This window comes from Dipodomys merriami, unplaced genomic scaffold, assembly GCF_024711535.1.
Source record: "Dipodomys merriami isolate MVZ:Mamm:240054 unplaced genomic scaffold, mDipMer1.0.p SCAF_55, whole genome shotgun sequence".
In the NCBI taxonomy this organism is placed as follows: Eukaryota; Metazoa; Chordata; class Mammalia; order Rodentia; family Heteromyidae; genus Dipodomys; species Dipodomys merriami.
Window position 1 is genome coordinate 3,947,501 of NW_027206124.1, and position 19,999 is coordinate 3,967,499.

General features: G+C 42.6%; 2 protein-coding genes across 4 annotated transcripts in view; both read right to left on the reverse strand.

Moving 5' to 3' along the window:
• Slc25a17 (solute carrier family 25 member 17) overlaps nt 1-7,303 on the reverse strand; it is a 34,888-nt gene extending 27,585 nt beyond the window's left edge. Inside the window, exons 1-2 of one of the 3 annotated variants that reach the window (XM_069999609.1) lie at nt 7,129-7,303; nt 239-299 (exon numbers count right to left, since the gene is read on the reverse strand). In XM_069999609.1, the coding sequence (XP_069855710.1) occupies nt 239-299; nt 7,129-7,182 (115 nt within the window). In that variant the 5' untranslated portion in view covers nt 7,183-7,303. Of the gene's footprint in view, nt 1-238; nt 300-4,758; nt 4,860-7,128 lie in introns of those variants that run through there. The other 2 variants (XM_069999607.1, XM_069999608.1) reach the window with 2 other exon arrangements.
• Nucleotides 7,304-9,543: 2,240 nt separating this feature from the next.
• The window catches only part of St13 (ST13 Hsp70 interacting protein), a 34,265-nt gene continuing 23,809 nt past the window's right edge, over nt 9,544-19,999 (reverse strand). Inside the window, exons 9-12 of the mRNA XM_069999617.1 lie at nt 18,484-18,600; nt 17,363-17,411; nt 12,391-12,524; nt 9,544-11,262 (exon numbers count right to left, since the gene is read on the reverse strand). Of these exons, the coding sequence (XP_069855718.1) occupies nt 11,134-11,262; nt 12,391-12,524; nt 17,363-17,411; nt 18,484-18,600 (429 nt within the window). The 3' untranslated portion in view covers nt 9,544-11,133. The remainder of the gene's footprint in view (nt 11,263-12,390; nt 12,525-17,362; nt 17,412-18,483; nt 18,601-19,999) is intronic.

Below are 19,999 nucleotides of genomic sequence, written 5' to 3' on the forward strand. Positions count from 1 at the left end.
CCAAACAAACAAAACTTCATATCGTATGGCTTATCAGAAAGAACTGCAGGGACCTGCAAATTTAATGCAAGCCCACTCATGTTCTCTCAGATTACAAAATGTCTAAGTCTATGGCTCATCCACATATGACTCTGCTCTTTAGGGAACAATGGTGGCCAGTAGTTAAAAGTCGGTGAAAAGAGACAACAGAGATCTTTAAGAAGCATAACATCTTTATCTTAAGGTGACTAACACTCACCCTGAAGTCGAAGTCTAGCTGTGTCCAAAGGGAAAAACACTGTCATGGCAGTCATGCTTCCCTGAAAAGTTTAAAAGACACTTTAGTCATCACAGTATAAATATGAGCCACAATTTATTTATTTATTTTTATTTTTTTGGTTCTGCAGCTTCAACTTTGCACTGTCCCTGAGTTTTTTTGTTCAAAGCTAGTGTTCTACCATTTGGAGCCACAACGTCACTTCTAGTTTTCTGGTGGCTAATTGAAGATAAGAGTCTTACAGACTTTTCTGCCTGGGCTAGCTTCAAATTGCAATATTAAAGACCTCAGCCTCCTGAGTAGCTAGGATAACTAACAGGTGTGAGCCATAATAGAATCCTATTATTCTTTAACATACAGTTCTTTTTGTATGTTAAATAGAGAAAATCTCGTGTTAAAAATTCTACAGAGCCAGGTGCTAGTGGCTCATGCCTATAATCCTAGCAATTTAGGAGGTTGAGAACTGAGGATCATAGTTTGAAACCAGCTTGGACAGGAAAGTTCCTGAGACTCTTATTTTCAATTAACCACTAAAAGAAAGGAAGTAGAATATCGGGCTCACTCCTGTAATCCTAGCTACTCAGGAGGCTGAGATCTGAGGATCTCGGTTCAAAGCCAGCCCAGGCAGGAAAGTCTGTGAGGCTCTTATTTCTAACTAACCAACAGAAAACGGAAATTGGCGCTATAGCTCAAGTGGTAGAGCACTAGCCTTAACCTGAAAAGCTAAGGGACAGCGCCCAGGCCCAGAGTTCAAGCCTCAGGACCGACAAAACAGCAGCAGCAGCAACAACAACAAAAAACCAAAGAGAGAGAGAGAGAGAAAGGGAGGGAGAAAGGAAGGAAGGGTGGGAGGGGGGAGGGAGGAATGGAGGGAGGGAAGAGAGCTGTAGCTCAAGCAGTAGAGCACTAGCCTTGAACATAAAATCTTAGGGTCACATGGGGGCTGGGAAGTTGGCTCAGTGGTAGAGTGCTTGCCTTGCATGCCTGAGGCCCTGGGTTCAATTCCTCAACACCACATAAGCAAAAAAGAAAAAAGCCAAAGTGGTGCTGTGGCTCAAGTGGTAGAGCACTAGCCTTGAGCTGAAGAGCTGAGGGACAGCGCCCAGGCCGAGAGTTCAGGCCCCACGACCGGACCCAAAAATAAAAAATAAAAATCTTAGGGTCACCATCTAGGCCCTGAATTCAAGACTCCCTCCCCCCCCAAAAAAAAAAAAAGGAAAAAGAAAAATCTACCAACGCATCCAGGGAAACACAATAACAAAAATTATCAGAGAGGTGGGCTGGGAAGGTGGCTTAGTGGTAGAGTGCTAGTCTAGCATGCATGAAGCCCTGTGTTTGATTCCTCAATACCACATAAACAGAAAAAGCTGGAAGTGGCGCTGTGACTCAAGTGGTAGAAGTGCTAGCCTTGAGCAAAAGAAGCTCAGGACAGTGCCCCGGCCCTGAGTTCAAGCCTCAGGACTGGCAAAAAAAAAAAAAAAAAAAAAAAAATTAAGAGGGGGGAAAAGAAAGCAATTAGTCTCTGTACTTAGAAAACATTAAAACTGCCGGGCGCTGGTGGCTCACGCCTGTAATCCTAGCTACTCAGGAGGCTGAGATCTGAGGATCGCGGTTCAAAGCCAGCCTGGGCAGGAAACACCGTGAGACTCCTATCTCCAATAAACCACCAGAAAATCGGAAGTGGCGCTGTAGCTCAAGTGGTAGAGCGCTCGCCTTGAGCTGAAGAGCTGAAGGACAGTGCTCAGGCCCAGAGTTCAAGCCCCACAACCAACAAAAAAAAAAAAAGAAAACATTAAAACTGATAAGTCTAGAAGCATTCATTTAGGATGAAATTATATGCAGAAAAAAACAGTTCTATTATAGTTCTCAGACCAGACACAAGCTACCCATGTAGTTTCAGGCACAAAAATCTACTGATTTAATCATAGTTATGTAGAATACTTATAACTAGAAACTAGGTCAACTTTAAAGATAAGTCTGAAAACTTGCTACACCTTTTATTTATTTATTTATTTATTTTGGGTCCGGTCGTGGGGCCTGAACTCTGGGCCTGGGTGCTATCCCTCAGCTCTTCAGCTCAAGGCTAGCGCTCTACCACTTGAGCCACAGCGCCACTTCCAGCTTTTTTCTTTTTGCTTATGTAGTGCTGAGGAATCGAACCCAGGGCCTCAGGCATGCAAGGCAAGCACTCTACCACTGAGCCAACTTCCCAGCCCATACACCTTTTAACTACGTAAACAGGTCAGCCTGTTTGACAAGGGAGAATACTACATTATAATATTAGTTTTCAAAACTTAGATGGTACTTTCCCTGCCCCATCAAGTTACAAAGCTATTTAATTCCCCAGGTTTCTATGACACCTTTTATTTCTTATAACACTGTATCATTATAGTGCAATCTAACTCTGCTATATTGAAAAACACTGTATTTTGGCACATTTAGATGTTTATTAAAGTCTTTCAGCTAGTATATACTTCCACACACCCCCATCCTGTCTTTGAGACAAGCTCTGGCTATGTGGACTAGATGGCGTCAAATTCAACTATACCTTAGCCTTCTGAGTGTTGGGATTACAGGAGTGTACATAATATCCAGCTCTATTTCTGCTTTTGTTTTTGGTTGGTGGTGGGGCCTGAACTCTGGGCCTGGGCACTGTCCCTCAGCTCTTCAGCTGAAGGTTAGCACTCTACCACTTGAGCGTCAGCCCCACTTCTGGCTTTTTCTGCTTATGTGGTGCTGAGGAATCGAACCCAGGGCTTCATGCATGTAAGGCAAGCACTCTACCACTGAGCCACCTTCCCAGCCCTTTTTGTTACTTTTTATAGAGACTCTAGCCTTGCATATGCTAGGCAAGGGCTTCCAAATTTAAAAAAAAAAAAAATTAAAGAAAAAAACACTGAAGATTTTTAAAAAAAACTCAAATACATTAAGCTTGATACCCATAGCTCAAGCCTACAATCCTGGCTAGTTAAGAGACTGAGATTTGAGGATCGTGATTTAAAGCCAACCCAGGCAGGAAAATCTGTGACTCTTCAATTACCCACCAAAAAGCTAGAAATACAGTTGTGGTTCAAGTGATAGAGCATATATATTGGGGGGGGGGCAAGCACTGCACCGCTTGAGCCACACTCCCCCAAGACCTTTTTGCTTTAGTCTTCCATGAGACAGGGTCTCATATTTTTGCCTTGGCTACCTTAGAATGCCAACCTCCTACTTATGCCCCCTTCATAGGTGAGACCACAACTGGAACCCAGCTGGTTTGTTAGACAGGTGGTTTCATTTATTTTTTTGCCTGGGCTGGCCTCCAAATGAAGATTCTCACAATCTCCACTCCCGATTAGCTGGGATTACATGCACATGCCACCATGCCTGGTTCCTACAACCATACTTTGACAAACACTCTATTTGATCAACTTTAACCCACCAGCACTAGAAAGAAAAAAAAAACACGTATACCTGCATAACATCATATTTAATATCCCTCTGTATGGTATTTTCACAATAAAAACAAACAAAAAAAGAATGTAGAACCTGAAAAGAACTGAGTTTAAGAAAAAGTTGCTAGGCTAATTCAAAGATTGTTAAGTCAACATCTTAAAAAAGAATCCAACAACCCTTTGGGTAGAAATAATTACTCCATGTAGCATTACCAAAGTCACACGACTAGTGAGAAACACAGTTGGATCCTAACCTAGGCTGCCTGGCTCAAGAGAAGCACTCAAGTGCTCTTATCTAACTGTACTAGCTGCCTCTCCACTACTATCTCTAAGCTTTATTTGAACATTATGTTTAGGAGACTTAATCACTACAGTATTACACTCTTTAGAAAAATGAAAAAAAAAGCACCTAGATTGATGATTTCCTATAATCCTAGTTACTCAGAAGGCTGAGATCTGAGAATCGAGTTCAGAGCCAGCCAGGGCAGGAAAGTCTGTGAGACTCTCATCTCCAATTAACCACCAGAAAACTGGAAGTGGCGCTGTGGCTCAAGCAGTAGAGTACTGGGCTTGAGCTGAAGAGCTGAGGGACGATGCCCAGGCACAGGGTTCAAGCCTCACCACAAAAAAAAAAAAAAAAAAAAAAACTTTTTTTAATCACTAAGTGCAATTATGTTTTTGGGCTTGAATTTCTTTTCATAGCAATTGAAACAAAGTTAGGAGCCAGGTACTGGTGGCTCATGTCTGTAATCCTAGCTACTTGAGCTGTTGATACTCAAGGGGCACAGTTCCAGGACTGTCTGGACACAAAAGTTCACAAGACTCTTTCTCAACCCATAGCTCAGTGCAATTTTGTATGCCTATCATCTCAGCTTTGTGGAGACTGTGATAGGAGGATCCTAGTACCAGGTCAACCTACGCAAAGGCAGCAACAATTCATCTCAACTGGGCATATGGTATACACATGCCAACTTAGCCACAACAGGAAGCCTGATATGGGGGAATCATGGTCCATGCACAAAACTATGCAAGTAACCAGTTCACTTGGGTGCCAGTGGCTCTTACCTGTAATCCTAGCTACTTGGAAGACTGAGGTCAGGGGATCAAGGTTCCAAGTTAGGGCAGAAAAGTCTGTGAGCCTTGGTCCCCAAAATAACCAGCAAAAAGAACAAGAGTTCATAGTGAAGTTTCTGGGGACCAAAAGGAGAAAATTCAGTGATGTTCCTCAGAAGTCAGTGATTCAAAATGGCTAATGCATGTGTGGACAGCAAGTGAAGGATGAGGACAGTCAGAGGAAGAGGAAAAAACCAGAAGAGGCAAGTTACACAAGCCAATAGGAAGATCTCAAGGAATTTAGGGCAGCTAAGTTGACCTCAGTCCACAATCTGATGAGAATAATTCAAGCAAGATGCATACGTAGTAAAGGTGATCTGGCAGAAAAAAAGTATTGCGGCATAAATATGCTACACGAAGACAATACTGGAGTCTGTGTCACCATGTTGTGCTATCTTCCTCCTTAGAGAGATTGGACTTGCATTAAATGGGGAGAACTGGGGTCCTTAAGGATGGTTTTGATTGGCAGGTCTGTTTCCTACAAGGCTGTGACACTTCCAAGATTTAGTGTCCTGTCTTTCCTTTTTCTTTTATCCATACTTGACAAGTCTTACTTCATTCTTTTGTAGCCCCCAGCCCTATTTCATTGTCAGGCAAGTTTGAGTTGATCAGCCATCTGCATGTTGACTGCTTTTCTATTAATTACTATCACAAGGAAAAAGGAAGGGTGTTAAATGAAACTTAAGACATCCACAAGTTCAAGAATCAAGTTTACACTTCTCAATAAGATGGATAAGAACAGTGATCTGTATTTAAAAGGTCCAAGTACTTTTACATGGGTTATAAAAATAGAATGGGTTATAAAAATAGAATAGAACTCCTTGAAATTGTTTTGAGAGGCTAAGGTAGAATGATGGAGCAGGCAAGGCTAAAATGTGTACTTTGTCTGCATGTGTAAAAATGTCCTAATAAGCCAGGCTTCAGTGGCTCAAGCCTGTAATCCTAGCTACTCAGGAGGCTGAGATCTGAAGATTGCAGTTCCACACCAGCCTGGTAAGAAAAGTCCATGAGATTGATATCTCCAGTTAACCACCAGAAAACCAAAAGGGGAGCTGTGATTCTAAGTGGTAGAGTGCTAGCCTTGAGCAGAAAGGCTCAGGGACAGTCCTTAAGCCCTGAGTTCAAACTTCTCCTGTACAATAATGTATGCTTTATTGGGTGGAGGGGCAGGGAGGAGGAGAGGATGGGAAGGGATGGGAAGGGGAAACAAAGGAGGAGGCTACAATGCTTGAGAAGAAATGTACTCATTACCTTGCCCATGTAATTGTAACCCCTCTATACAGTATAAAAATAAAATAAAAAACACTGAAGAGAAAACCATTAAAAATTTAAAAAATAATGTATGCTTTAAAAAAAAAATCTTGAGTGGCTGGAGAGGAATCTGTTCAAGGTACATTAAGCATATATGGACATGTCAAAAAACAAATCAATTTGGGGCTGGGAAGTTGGCTCAGTGGTAAAGCGCTTGCCTTGCATGCCTGAGGCCCTGGGTTCGATTCCTCAGCACCACATAAGCATAAAGAAAAAAGCCAGAAGTGGTGCTGTGGCTCAAGTGGTAGAGCGCTAGCCTTGAGCTGAAGAGCTGAGGGACAGTGCCCAGGCCCAGAGTTCAGGCCCTGCGATCAGACCCAAAATAAATAAATAAATCATTTTGTACAATTGATGCTAATAAAAATGCAAAACAAAACAAAACAAAAAGAAAAACCACCCAAGGCAGGGTATTATTAGGCTTAGCGGTAGAGTATTTGCCTAGCATGCAGGAAATCCTGGGTTCGATCCTCAGTACCACATAAACAGAAAAAGCCAGAAGGGTGCTGTGGCTCAAGTGGTAGAGCGCTAGCTTTGGGCACAGATAAGCTCAAGGGCAGTGCCCAGGCCCTGAGTTCAAGCTCCAGGGCTTGGGGGAGAGAAACACCCCAAAACATTCAAGAAAGCTGGCGGGGTGGCAGTGGGGACATCATGGGAAAATAATTCATAAAGAAGCAAAGTTCTCTTCTTCCCAACTCCCTGCGGCATTTGTGACTAGTTGTCTTTATTGCCAGAGACCGAGATGGGAGAGGGAGGGGGAAGAGGAGGGGGGAAATGGAGGGTGAGGGGGAAGGGAAAGGGACAGGGGAGGAGGGAGGGGAGGGGAGGGGAGAGGCGGCGCGGGCGGGGCGGCCGGCGTCCCGCGCCCCAGCCTCGCAGCACGTCCACACTCCGCGTCCCGCACCAAGCCCCACCCACACGCCCACCCCTCTCGCCCAGGCCCCAACCATGTTCCGAGGACCCTGGAAAGCCCCGCCACCCTCTTGCGGCCCAGGCGTGAAGACCCCGCCTCACCACGGCGCCGGCCACAGCGTGGACCAGGCTCTCGTAGGACAGCACGGAGGACATTGGGGCGACCTCCGGTAGGCCTAGCCACACTTTCCTTTCAGACTCTTCAGCTCGCGGAGCTGGGAAGGAAGCGCTGAGTACCCGGCCTGAGCGCCACAGGCCCCACCCTCGCAGGCCGGCCCACCGCCGCCCCAACCACTTCCGGACCACAGGGCGTACAGCCTCCAGTGACAAGCGCCGCCGGGAGGAAGTAGTGGGCCCAGAAACGCCCCTGGAAAGGTGATTGGCTCCCGGGTGAGAAGAGGGCGGGACAGCGCTCGCAGGCGCCCCCCCAGACTAAGGAAGTGGTAGAAATCAGCTGACTTCATTTGCGCCCTTACGGCTGCCCAGTAACCTAATTTAGTCCAACCTCGCTTCAAGCCCGCTGCCACCATACCGTGCACCTCAGCATTGTCTCCTTCCCCCGTCCTTCAAGAAGGGCTGGAGACAGGGTGGCTTATCTTCCTCTACGACTCTAATATCACTAAAGCCAATTGACAATGGCTGGGTAGCCTACAACTGGCCTGTAACTCCAATCATCCTTCTGCCTCGGTGACCCAGACACTGGGATTGCAGAGGGGCACTAGCACTACAATTATGACACGCAATTTCTTCTGAATTCTGTAATGTTTGTGTGTGTGTGTGCCGGTACTAGATCAAGAACTCAGGGCCTGGGAACTGTTCCTGATCTTTTTATCACTCAAGGGTAGCACCGTACCTGCTGAGCCACAGCTTTTTGGTGGTTAATTCAAGAAGTCTCACGTACTGGCTTGCCTAGGCTGGCTCCAAACTGCTATCCTCAGATCTCAGCCTCCTGAGTAGCTAAGATTACAGGAGTGAGCCAATAGCATGCAACTATGATGTTTTTTAAAATCAATAGGCTGAGCACGATGATATAAAACCATCTCTCGATCAAAAAAACAAAAAACAAAACACAAAACACACTACTAGAGCGGCTGGGAAGGTGGCTCAGTGGTAGTGTTTTGCTTTGCATGCATGAGGCCCTGGGATCAATTCTTCAGCACCACATAAGCAGAAAAGGCTGAAAGTGACTCTGTGGTGCAAGTAGGTCCCACGACCGACAAAAAAACAAAATAAAAACCATGGGGCTGGGAAGGTGGCCCTGTGGTAGAGCGCTTGCCTTGCATGCATGAGGCCCTGGGTTCGATTCCTCAGCACCACATAAGCAAAAAGAAAAAAGCCGGAAGTGGCGCTGTGGCTCAAGTGGTAGAATGCTAGTCTTGAGCTGAAGAGCTGAGGGACAGTGCCCAGGCCCAGAGTTCAGGCCCCACGACGGACCGGACCCAAAAAAATAAATAAACTAAAACCTGTCAATCTCCCCTGACAGGTTTTTGAGAGAAGCAAAAGCAGGGTAATACTCCCAGGAAACTAACCAAGTCCAAAATTGGCTATAGGTGTGGTTCAAGTGGTATACTATCTTACAAAGTAAAGGCCCACCAGAGGTTCAAGCCCCAGCTGCTAAAGTTTCCTACCGGAGCCGGGCATGAGTGGCTCACGCCTGTAATCCTAGCTACTCAGAAGGCTGAGATCTGAGGATCGCAGTTCAAAGCCAACCCCGGGCAATAAAGTCTGTGAGACTCTTATTTCCAATAAACCACTAGAAAACCAGAAGTGGCGCTGTAGTTCACGCGGTAGAGTGTTGGCCTTGAGCTGAAGAGCTGAGGGACAGCGCCCAGGCCCAGAGTTCAAGCCCCGAGACTGACCAAAAAAAAAAAAAAAATCAGGGCGGGGAAGGTGGCTCAGCGCTTGCCTTGCATGCATGAGGCCCTGGGTTCAATTCCTCAGCACCACATAAGCAAAAAGAAAAGCCGGAAGTGGTGCTGTGGCTCAAGTGGTAGAGCGCTAGCCTTGAGCTGAAGGACAGTGCCCAGGCCCAGAGTTCAGGCCCCACAAGTTTTCTTCCAAAAAGCGGACCTATGGAATATGAATGTTAATTCTGTATATTAATAATTTCAGTATCTCCCTGTTTTCTTGGGTAATTAGATGAGCAACAAAGCAACATAAACAAAGTACCCATAAACAAGCTATTTCCTGAATATGGCAAATACTGACTCTGGGGTCAGCTACCTGCTAATTTAGACTAGGGGTCTAACTGCTGAATACCTTCCAGCCTGCAATGGCCAGCTAAAAGCACAAGACATAAAATATAAGTATCAACAGGGGAGTCACTATCTAGCCTATCCAGTGGGGCAGTCACTATCTAGTTTATAAATATATATACATATATATATATACACATACATATACATATATATTAACAGAAACATCCAATAATCATTTTATAAGCAGAAAACAATCTCTTCTATTGAGTATGAAATGAAGACATTTTCTATTTGTGTTAAAGTCTAAAAGCACAGGACACATTTTCACAGGAGCAATTTTATCCATTTATGGTGATATGTGCAGTATTAGAATATAGTTAGGTTGTGGGTAATTAAGTTCAACAAAGTCCGAAAGAAAGTGGTCTTCTTGAGTTAATAGGCAAAGCATACATTGGAAATTGTGACAAAGAACACACATGAGCAAAAAGACGGGCAATGACAAGTTCAAATACAAGCATATAAGGTGAGTGTTCTCAAAGGATTTTAAAAGCATGCTCCAATAGCATATAGCTTTTTCTTATTCATGTAACATATATTTTTGTCTGCTACGTATACCAGAATCGGAATAAACATTATTTCAAAAATGTCCTAGTCTTAGTGTATGGTCACAGCATTTAGGGAAGAGCTGAATAGAATGACAATGAATCTGTCACAGTACCAATTCCAAAACCAATAACCATGGCTCTTATAACCCAAACCATGTTATATCAAGCAGTTAATTCCCTGTATGAGTATCAATTAAACAGCATACTTTTCAAATTATAAAGATGAATACTCCAAGACAACTTGCAATAGGTATGTCCTAAGCAGGAGACTTAACACCAAAAGGAGTCTGTCTTTGCAATCTCTTTTGGTGTGCCAAGACTGTACCAGTGAAGTTTATTATTTAAAAAGTAATCTCAGGGCCAAATAAGAAACTACAGCTGTAAGAGTATTACTCTACAGTGAACATACAGTACTTCATATTAAATTAGATGCTGACATAAGTATGTTTGGACAATAATGCTACGAATGATAACAGTGATGCCAGTGTTTTTTGTTTTTTTTAAAAAAACAGAACTATCTTAAGCTCAAGAAGACTGAGAGAAAAATATGACAAGCAAAAAACAGATCTGTCCTATTAAGGAAAAACAATTTTTAACACAGAAATATAAAAAAAGTACTCCCTTATGTGGTAATGATATTAAATATTTGTTAAGAATAGAACTAAGTAATCCAATTCCACTGCAATGTAACAACAGTGTAAGATTTAAATGTAACTTACAGTGGCCTCATGTTATAAAACATATTTAAGACTGCTGCTGCCCTGGCAAGTACTTCCAATGCCTACCCAGGTCATACTGAAATACTGGTGGTCCCAAGTTTACTGAAATAAATCATTAAAAAAGTTATCTGGAAGGACAAAAATATGCCTTAGTAATAACATATCCAACTCAAACTTAACCTACTTAAATGAGTTTTATTTCATTCCTACTAATAAACCTTTATTTCACTTACATTGGAGCAATAATTTTTTTCCATATTTTCCTTGCCCAAAAATTCAAAGAAAACCCAAAATGATTAGTAAAGAAAAATGGAGGAATTAACACCCTTTTAATTTGTTTCAAATATATTGAAGGTTTAAAAGTGTTAAAGTTTCTAATTCCTAGGAGAACATTATCTGAATGAATACCCTAATGGCAAACCACTGTACAATGCTTCAGCTGCACTGGGTGCAGAGGGGTAGGGATAATCTTCAAAGCACCCCAGTCTCCAGACGAGGACAGAGGTACACTGGTTTGTATTATTGCGACATCCACATAGCGGTCTAGGTTGCTTTTCCTTCACCAAGGGCTATCTCAGAGAAGCATTATGCTTGACCTCCAAATTTGGCAGACAATTTACTGATGAGGTTCATAACCTTTGGATTACTCTGATACTTTGACATATTTGCAGGGTTCTGGGCCACATCCTGGAAGGCCACCATCACTTCTGGATCCTGAAAAGAAAGTTTGGTTTGTTTTCAGTATGTAAAGGTATCCCCCTGGATCTATAGTTCAGCATCCTAAGTCCCAACCTTTGCCCCAACTCTTTATGTTAGACCCATAACTTCATCACGGTCAAATTAACTAGAGTTTTAGATAAGTCCCTGAAATGTAAAAATTTTATGCACTTCTAAGTTAAGCTCATTTGGATCATTTGAACTATATAATGAAAAAAGGCACTTAATTTTGATATGAAAAAATGGGACAACTAAATGAAATGGCTATTATTTCCTGAAACCATTTTTTTTTAACTTGCACTGATGATCTGGGCATTGTTCCTGAGCTTTATTGCTCAAAGCTGGTGCTCTTCCACCTAAGCCACAGCTTCACTCCTAGCTTTTGTCTGGTTAATGGAAATAAGAGTCTCATGGACTTTCTCCTGCCCGGACTTTGAGAGGAGATCCTCAGATCTCAGCCTTCTGAGTAGCTAGGATTAAAGGCATGAACCACGAATGCCTGGTACTGAAAACAATTTTTAACAACTTGGATCTAGGGGCTGGGAAGGTGGCTCAGTGGTAGAGTGCTTGCCTCACATGCAGGAGGTCCTGGGTTCAATTCCTCAGTACCACATAAACATAAAAGACTGCAAGTGGCACTGTGGCTCAAGTGGTAGACTGCTAACCTTGAACAAAAGCAGCTCAGGAACAGTTCCCAGGCCCAGAGTTCAAGCCCCACAACTGACAAAAAAAACCCACTTGAGGGCTGGGAAGGTGGCTCAGTGGTACAGCGCTTGCTTTGCATGCCTGAGGCCCTGGGTTCAATTCCCCAGCACCATATAAGCAAAAAAAAAAAAAAAGAAAAAGAAAAAAGCCGTAAGTGGCACTATGGCTCAAGTGGTAGAGCGCTAGCCTTGAGCTGAAGAGCTGAGGGACAGCACCCAGGCCCAAAGTTCAGGCCCCACAACCGGACCCAAAAACAAACAAACAAACAAAAAAACCCCACTTGAATCTATTTAATCTAAGAAGAAAGTATAATTTGCAAAAATAGCCCTTTGATAGCTACAATAAATAAAAATGAGTGATCCCTGTCACAGAATTCTAAATGAAATGCCTCAGTGATTGATGTCTAGATTTCGTTCTTACCTGCATGGCTGCAAGAACCTCTGGATCACTAAGAATCTCATTGAGCCCAGGCATTCCTGCCATTCCAGGCATGCCACCTCCCATTCCAGGCATTCCTCCAGGAAAATTACCAGGCATTCCCCCTGGAAAGCCACCTGTAAGAATAAATGGAAGACTGGAAGAATAGCTCAAGCATCTAAGCAAGTTTGAAGTACTGAGTTCAAATCCCAGCATCAAAAACACCAAAATTTAAAAATAAGAAAGAAATGTAGACACCAACCAAACTCCAAAGCTATCAGATTCCAAGTAAAAAATTCTCTCTTCTTCCCTCTCTTCCCTCCACTTCTTACACACTCATACTCATTCATACAAGTAGTCTCTAGTCTAATCAGAACTTCTGATTCTCTCTAAAAATACAGCTAGTTAGTAAACCACTTTACTATCTTCTAGATTCATTTTCCATTATCACAGAAGTTTAAACAAGACAACTAATATTATCTTAAAAATAGAGTCAACTAATACCTTAGATAAAGCCAGGTACACCTCAATCATCTAATTCCACATTCTTGAATATCATTTTTGTTTAGATTTAAAGTTAACTCTTTTCTGGTAACAGTCCTTTCTTTTATTAAATGTTACATGGTGATTTAAGAAATTTCTGGCACTTTCATGAGAAATTAATGTAAGAAAATTCATGGACTGGGAAGGTAGCTCAGTGGTAGAGTGCTTGCCTTACATGCATGAGGCCCTGGGTTTGATTCCTCAGCACCACATAAGCAGAAAAAAAAGCCGGAAGTGGCGCTGTGGCTCAAGTGGAGCTGAAGAGCTGAGGGACAGCGCCCAGGCCCAGAGGCTCAGGCCCCATGACCGGACCCCCCCCCAAAAAAAAATCATACTGTACAAGGCAAAGCTGTTATCAGCCTCGGACAAAAATTGCAACAGATACTCTGATTTTTTTTCTTGTTTTGTCTGTATTTACTTAAAGCAGCCATTTAAGAATGATCGAAGACAGGTATTACAAAATTATATGGATTTCTGATTTCCACTCTAGACAGAGAAAAATATGAAATCTGAACTTACAATAGCACTCCTAGTGATTGTGTGTGTTTGTATGCCCATATGCCCACTCACACATGTAGACTCATGTCAGGACCAGGGGCTTGAACTCAAGGGCTGGTCCCTTAGCTTTTTCTCTCAAGGAAGGCTCTTCTACCACTTGGGGCACAACCCTACTTCCAGCATTCTACTGGTTAAAGGAAGTTAAGAATCTCATGGATTTTCCTGCAAAGGATTAAGTAGCTAGGACCAGAAGAACCCTGCCTTCTGGTGGCTCTCAACATGAAAGAATTCTCTAGCGAAAAGGATTTCTTCTTCTTTCTTTTTTTTTGGGTCCAGTCGTGGGGCCTGAACTCTGGGCCTGGGCGCTGTCCCTCAGCTCTTCAGCTCAAGGCTAGCGCTCTACCACTTGAGTCACAGCGCCACTTCCAGCTTTTTTCTTTTTGCTTATGTGGTGCTGAGGAATCGAACCCAGGGCCTCAGGCATGCAAGGCAAGCACTCTACCACTGAGCCACCTTCCCAGCCCTAGCAAAAAAGGATTTCATCCACCGGATATAGTGTTCACTTACAAACCCACATTATTTCCTATTGTGCTTTACTGACTTCTATGTCCACTGGAGTTACTTTGAAACTACAATTATGCTTATATAAGAGCATCTCTAAGGGAAAGTCAGTAACAAAGCATTTCATAGACTAAAGGTCACTATAAGTAAAGCGTCAGGCTCATCTATTTTTCTTCTTTTGGCCCATCCTGGGTCTTAAACTTTCAGGAACTGAGCTTTTGCTCAAGGGTTAGTGCTATACCACTTAAGAGTCACAGTGCCACGTGGAACTTTTTCTAAGTCAAACTTTTTCTAAGTAGTTTATTGGATTTAAGAGTCTCTCAGTCTCTGGGCGCCAGTGGCTCACCCTATAATCCTAGCTACTCATGAGGCTGAGATCTGAGGATCAAGGTTCAAAGCCAGCCAGGCAGGAAAGACGGTGAGACTCCTATCTCCAATAAACCACTAGAAAACCGGAAGTGGCGCTGTAGCTCAAGTGGTAGAGCACACGCCTTGAGCTGAAGAACTGAGGGACAGCGCCCAGGCCCAGAGTTCAAGCCCCAGACCCGCCAAAAAAAAAAAAAAAAAAATCGTCTCTCAGCCTATCAAGCCCATGCTGGCTTCAAACCCCAATCCTCCTATCTCAGTCTCTTTAGTAGCTAGGATTACAGGCATGAGCCACCAAAGTCTGTGTGCATGCGTGTGTGTGTCTGGAACTCTTGGCCTAAGCTCTGTCCCTGAGCTTTTATTTGTTTGCTCAAAGCTATATAGTTCTCTACCCTTTGAGCCAGAGTACCTCTTCCAGCTTCTTCTGAGTAGTTTACTGGAGATAAGAGTCTTTCAAGCCAGGCATTGGTGGCTCCTGCCTGTAATCCTAGCTACTCAGGAGGCTGAGATCTGAAATCTGGGCTCAAAGCCAGCCCAGGAACTCCAGGAGACTCTTATCTCCAATAAACCACTCAGAAAATTGGAAGTGGCACTGTGGCTCAAGTGGTAGAGTGCTAGCCTTGAGCTGAAGGGCAGAGGGACAGCACCCAAGCTCAGAGTTCAAGCACCGTCCCTCCCCCCAAAAAAAGTCTCAAAGACTTTTTCCCCAGGCTGGCTTTGAATCACAATCCTCAGATTTCAGCCTCCAGAGAAGGATTACAGGTGTGAGCCACCAGAAAGTTTCTGACTTCTCTTCTCTCTTCTCCCACCCTCCTTTCCTGACCCTTCTGTCTATGTAAATCTCTTTTCTCTTCTCCCCCATTTCCTGGTAGGACAGTTTGAAATCAGAGCCTCTTCTTGATAGGCAGGCCATCCTTATAGTGCCTTTGTTCATCTTTATTTATTTTTTATTTTTTGGTGGTGATGATACTGGGGCTTAAATTCAGGTTCTTAAAATTATTCAGCTTGCTGGCACTCTACTACCTACAGGAGTCACTGCCCAGGCTGGCCCGGAACCAGGAATCTCCCAATCTTAGCCTCTCATTTAGCTTAGGTCAAAGGTCTTGCAAACTTTTTCTGCCCTTCAGGCCTTACACTGCTATCCTTTATTCTCAGCCTCACAAGTAGCTAGGATTACAGGCATGCACCACTGGAAACTAGTTCAATATCTAATTTTTCTTGTAGTCACTTTTTTCTTTGTCGGTCTTAGGGCTTGAACTCGGCCTGGGCACTGTCCCTTAGCTCTTCAGCTCAAGGGTAGCACTCTACCATTTGAGCCATAGCTCAAATGTTAATTAGAGATAGGAGTCTCGTGGACTTTCCTGTCCCCCGCTGGCTGAACCTTGATCCTCAGACTCTTGAGTAGCTGGGATTACAGGCATGAGCCACCTGCGCCCAGTTTATAGCCACTTTGATGGGCTTTGAAAACACAGTTCCTAACCATAAAAAAAAGGTTATTGATCCAAGACTTGGCAAACTAGATAATAAAATGTACATAAGAGAGAATCTCTAGTACTAGTAATTCACATTAGTGGTCATTTTCTAAAAAAAGATCCAGCCAGCACAGTGCCAGTGATTCACTCCTGTAATCTTAACTATTCAGGAGGCTGAGATCTGAGAATTGCAGTTGGAAGCCAGGTCCGGGAGAAAAGCCTTCGTGAAACACTTATCTACAATTAACCACTCAAAAACCTAAGTGGAGCTGTGGCTCAAGTTATGAAGCAGTTGCCTTGAGCACAAAGAGGCTCAGGGACAGTACGAAGGCCCTGAGTTCAAGCCCCACAACTGACAAAAATAAAGCAAAGGTGCCTGACAATAAAGATTATATTTTCAGGAAGAAGTAAATGAAAATTTATTCTTTAGACCAAAATAACTTATGTCTAGTCAGTGGCACATAGGCATAAATGGGCTCCATGAACCTACCTTAAAAGAAAGTTACCATTAAACAGCTGGAGGAGCCACCTTAAGTTGTAGTTAATGGAAATTTTAGATAATTACTCTCTTCTATCTGAATGTTAGTACTATGATATTACTCAAAAAGGAATAATGCTATTTAATTTATTTATTTATTTACTTTTTGGTCAGTGGTAAGGCTTGAACTCAGGGCCTGAGCTCCTTTGCTCAAGGCTAGCATTCTACCACTTTGAGCCACAGCTCCACTTCTGGCTTTTTGATGGTTAATTGGAGATAAGAGTCTCACTGACTTTTCTGCCCCTGCTGGCTTTGAACCATGATTCTCAGATCTCAGCATCCTGAGTATCTAGGATTACAGGCATGAGCCACCATCGCCTAGCACGTATGTTATTTGCATACTGAAAACATTCATACTTAGTAATTACATAAAGTGTTTTTATGGAGTATCCTTAAGAATACCACTATATGCAATAAACCATAATCCCTCTATGTCATTAGAAATATAAGGCACAATGGTCAGACACCAATTAAAATTAGCAAAACTAAAACCAACATAGAATAAACCTTCTACAACAAACCTGTTACTTTTGTGAGCACATCCTAGGAAAGTATTCCCACTAAGCTACAGCCCCAACTGGAGTTATGAAACTTTTAATAGAGGCTCAAGTTCTTTGGTGTTCAAATATATTTAGCTTTTAAGTCAATGTCTGTGTGTATTCATGTATAGAAACAGAGACAAGTGGTTACCGGTGGCTCACGCCTGTAATCCTAGCTACTCAGGAGGCTGAGATCTGAGAATCATGGTTCAAAACCAGCCAGGGCAGGAAAGTCCGTGAGACTCTCATCTCCAATAAACCACTAGAAAACCAGAAGTGGCACTGTGGCTCAAGCGGTAGAGCGCTCGCCTTGAGCTGAAAAGCTGAGGGACGGCGCCCAAGCCCAGAGTTCAAGCCCTACGACCGACACAAAAAAAAAAAGGGAAAGAAACAGAGACAAGCACATACATAACACACAACGCCTCAAACTAGAATACATCAAGTTTTTTAATATATACCTGGAAAAGAGCCATACTGAGACCCTGCTTGTCGTCTGGCCTCTTCTTCCTGTAAGTACAAAAAGAAAATTATATAATAGGAAAAAGACAGTCTCCTATCTGCCCCTATTCAATCATGTAAATTCATGAAAAAATAACATAGGAAAGTAGAGCACTTAAAAGAACAAGTTTCATATATCCCTAAACCATCCATCTACCCCAGAATTAAAACATTTTTTCAACCTCAGTCTCATAAAGAATTATTTTTTTCTAATTAAATTCAAATGTTCTGCTTCTCTGGAAAATGAATGAACCTAGAGAAGCAATTTATAGTATTATAGGTATATGTTTATCAAAACTAGAAATCCTGGGCTGGGAATGTGGCTTGGTGGTAGAGTGCTTGCCCAACATGCATGAAGCCCCGGGTTCCCTTCCTCAGTACCACATAAAACAGAAAAAGCTGAAGTGGCGCTATGGCTCTAGTGGTAGAGTGTTAACTTTGAGCTGAAGGACCGCGCCCAGGCCCTGAGTTCAAGACCCACGAGCAGTTCTAACTCTCTTTGTATTGTTTTTTGTTTTTGTTAGTTGTGGGGCCTGAACTCTGTGGCTGGGCTCTTCAGCTCAAGGCCAGCATTCTAATACTTGAGCCACAGCACCACTTCCAGCTTTTTTCTGCTTATGTGGTACTGGGAAATCAAACCCAGAGCCTTATGCATTCAAGGCAAGCACTGTACCACTGAGCCAACTTCCCAGACAGTTTTTTGGTTGTTGTTGGTCATGGGGCCTGAACTCTGGGCCTGAGAGCTGTCACTCAGCTCTTCAGCTCAAGGCCAGCACTCTACCACTTAAGCCATAGCCTTCCATTTTCTGGTGGTTTACTGGAGATAAAGAGTTTTACCTACTTTCCTGCCCAGGCTGGCTTTGAACTGTGATCCTCAGATCTCAGCCTCCTTAGCAGCTAGAATTACAGGCATGAGCCCACAAGTGCCCGGCCCAGCCCCAAATTTTTTAATTACTAGAGTGTGTCATTCTACAGAACTATAACTGTCATTAAATAGAGAAACTAGTAGGAGTTATGAATTACAATAGTATGCTAACTCTACTGTATTTTCCTCTCATGAATTAAAAGAGAGAAATTTTACCCTCTGGGCTCGCTCATGTTCTTCTCGAGCCTTCTTAACCCTCTCTATTCTTTCTTTAATCTCTCGCTCTTCACGTTTTCGCTCATACTTTCTCCGGTGCTCAGCAATTTTCTGGGCCTAGAAAAAAGAGCCAAAGAAAAGTAAGTCTGCTCCAAATGTTTGATGACAGTCAAAATAAAAAGTATTGTTACAAGTTACTTTTCCTTGCAAAGAATGGTTCAATATAATTCTGAAAAATGACAGATTTACATTGTTGCCTAAGGCACTATGAAAGAGGGAACAGTAAGAGATATACAACTATTATTTCAAACTGACTAAGCTCAAGAACACTAAGAGGTTTTGAAGCAGATTTCTTACCTGATAGTTTCTACAGCTGTAACTTTTAGGGTTCTGTCATAGCTGAAGTTTAACAACAAACTTACTGTTTTATTAACAAGTGTGCCATGAGAAAACAAAAATTCAGACCACACATGAAGTATTTGCCATCCTCTATATAAGTTTCTTCACTTATAAAATGGGGGAGATGACCAGCACTCAGTATTTTGATAGGGGAAAAAGGAGGGGGTAGATACCAAGTCTTTTACAATTGCTTTAGACTTTAGCGAGAAACCTAAGTGTACCAGCCATTAATACACAGTACCAAGTGCTTTGGATCTATTATTTAGACATTAAATAAATGTAGGAGATTCATATTCAACTGCTAGTTTGGCCTGTAACAATATGTACCAGCCATTAATACACAGTACCAAGTGCTTTGGATCTATTATTTAGACATTAAATAAATGTAGGAGATTCATATTCAACTGCTAGTTTAGCCTATAACAAGTATTTTTTAACACCCTCATGTTCTGAACGTACTCTGAGCACAATGCATTTGTTAAGTTAGCTCTGTTATTTAAAAAAAAAAAAAAGGGCTGAAAAGGTGGCTTAGTAGTAGAGTGCTTGTCCCAAATACATGAGGCCCTGGGTTTGATCCTCAGCACCACATAAGCAGAAAAAGCCGGAAGTGGCACTATGGCTCAAGTGTCTTGGGAGTGACAACCTTGAGCTGAAGATCTGAGGGGCAGTGCCCAGGCCCAGAGTTCAAGCCCCACAACTGATTAAAAAAAAAAAAGACAGGGAAAAAACAAAGGAGTGGGTAACAATGCTTGATAGGAAATGGACTCATTACATAGCTCATGTCAACTGTACCCCTCTGTACAGTATCTTTACAATAAAAAAAATATAATAAAAAAAGAAACCTTATAGCAGATTAAGTTAAATTCAATACAACTACATTAATATCTTTGGAAGGAAATTCTTAGAAGTGTAATTTCCATTTTAAATAGAATCTTAAAACAATGCTCTTGTTTTTTGATTCAATAGTCTCAATTTTTAGAAGGCAATAATGGAAACAAAAAATTTTATACTTGAATTTCCCGTTAAGAGATCCTCATGATTTACTGAAGTGTTATATAAGAACCGACTAGATGTATTCCTAGGCCACATTTTGTAGGTTTTCTATTTCTTTCCTTGT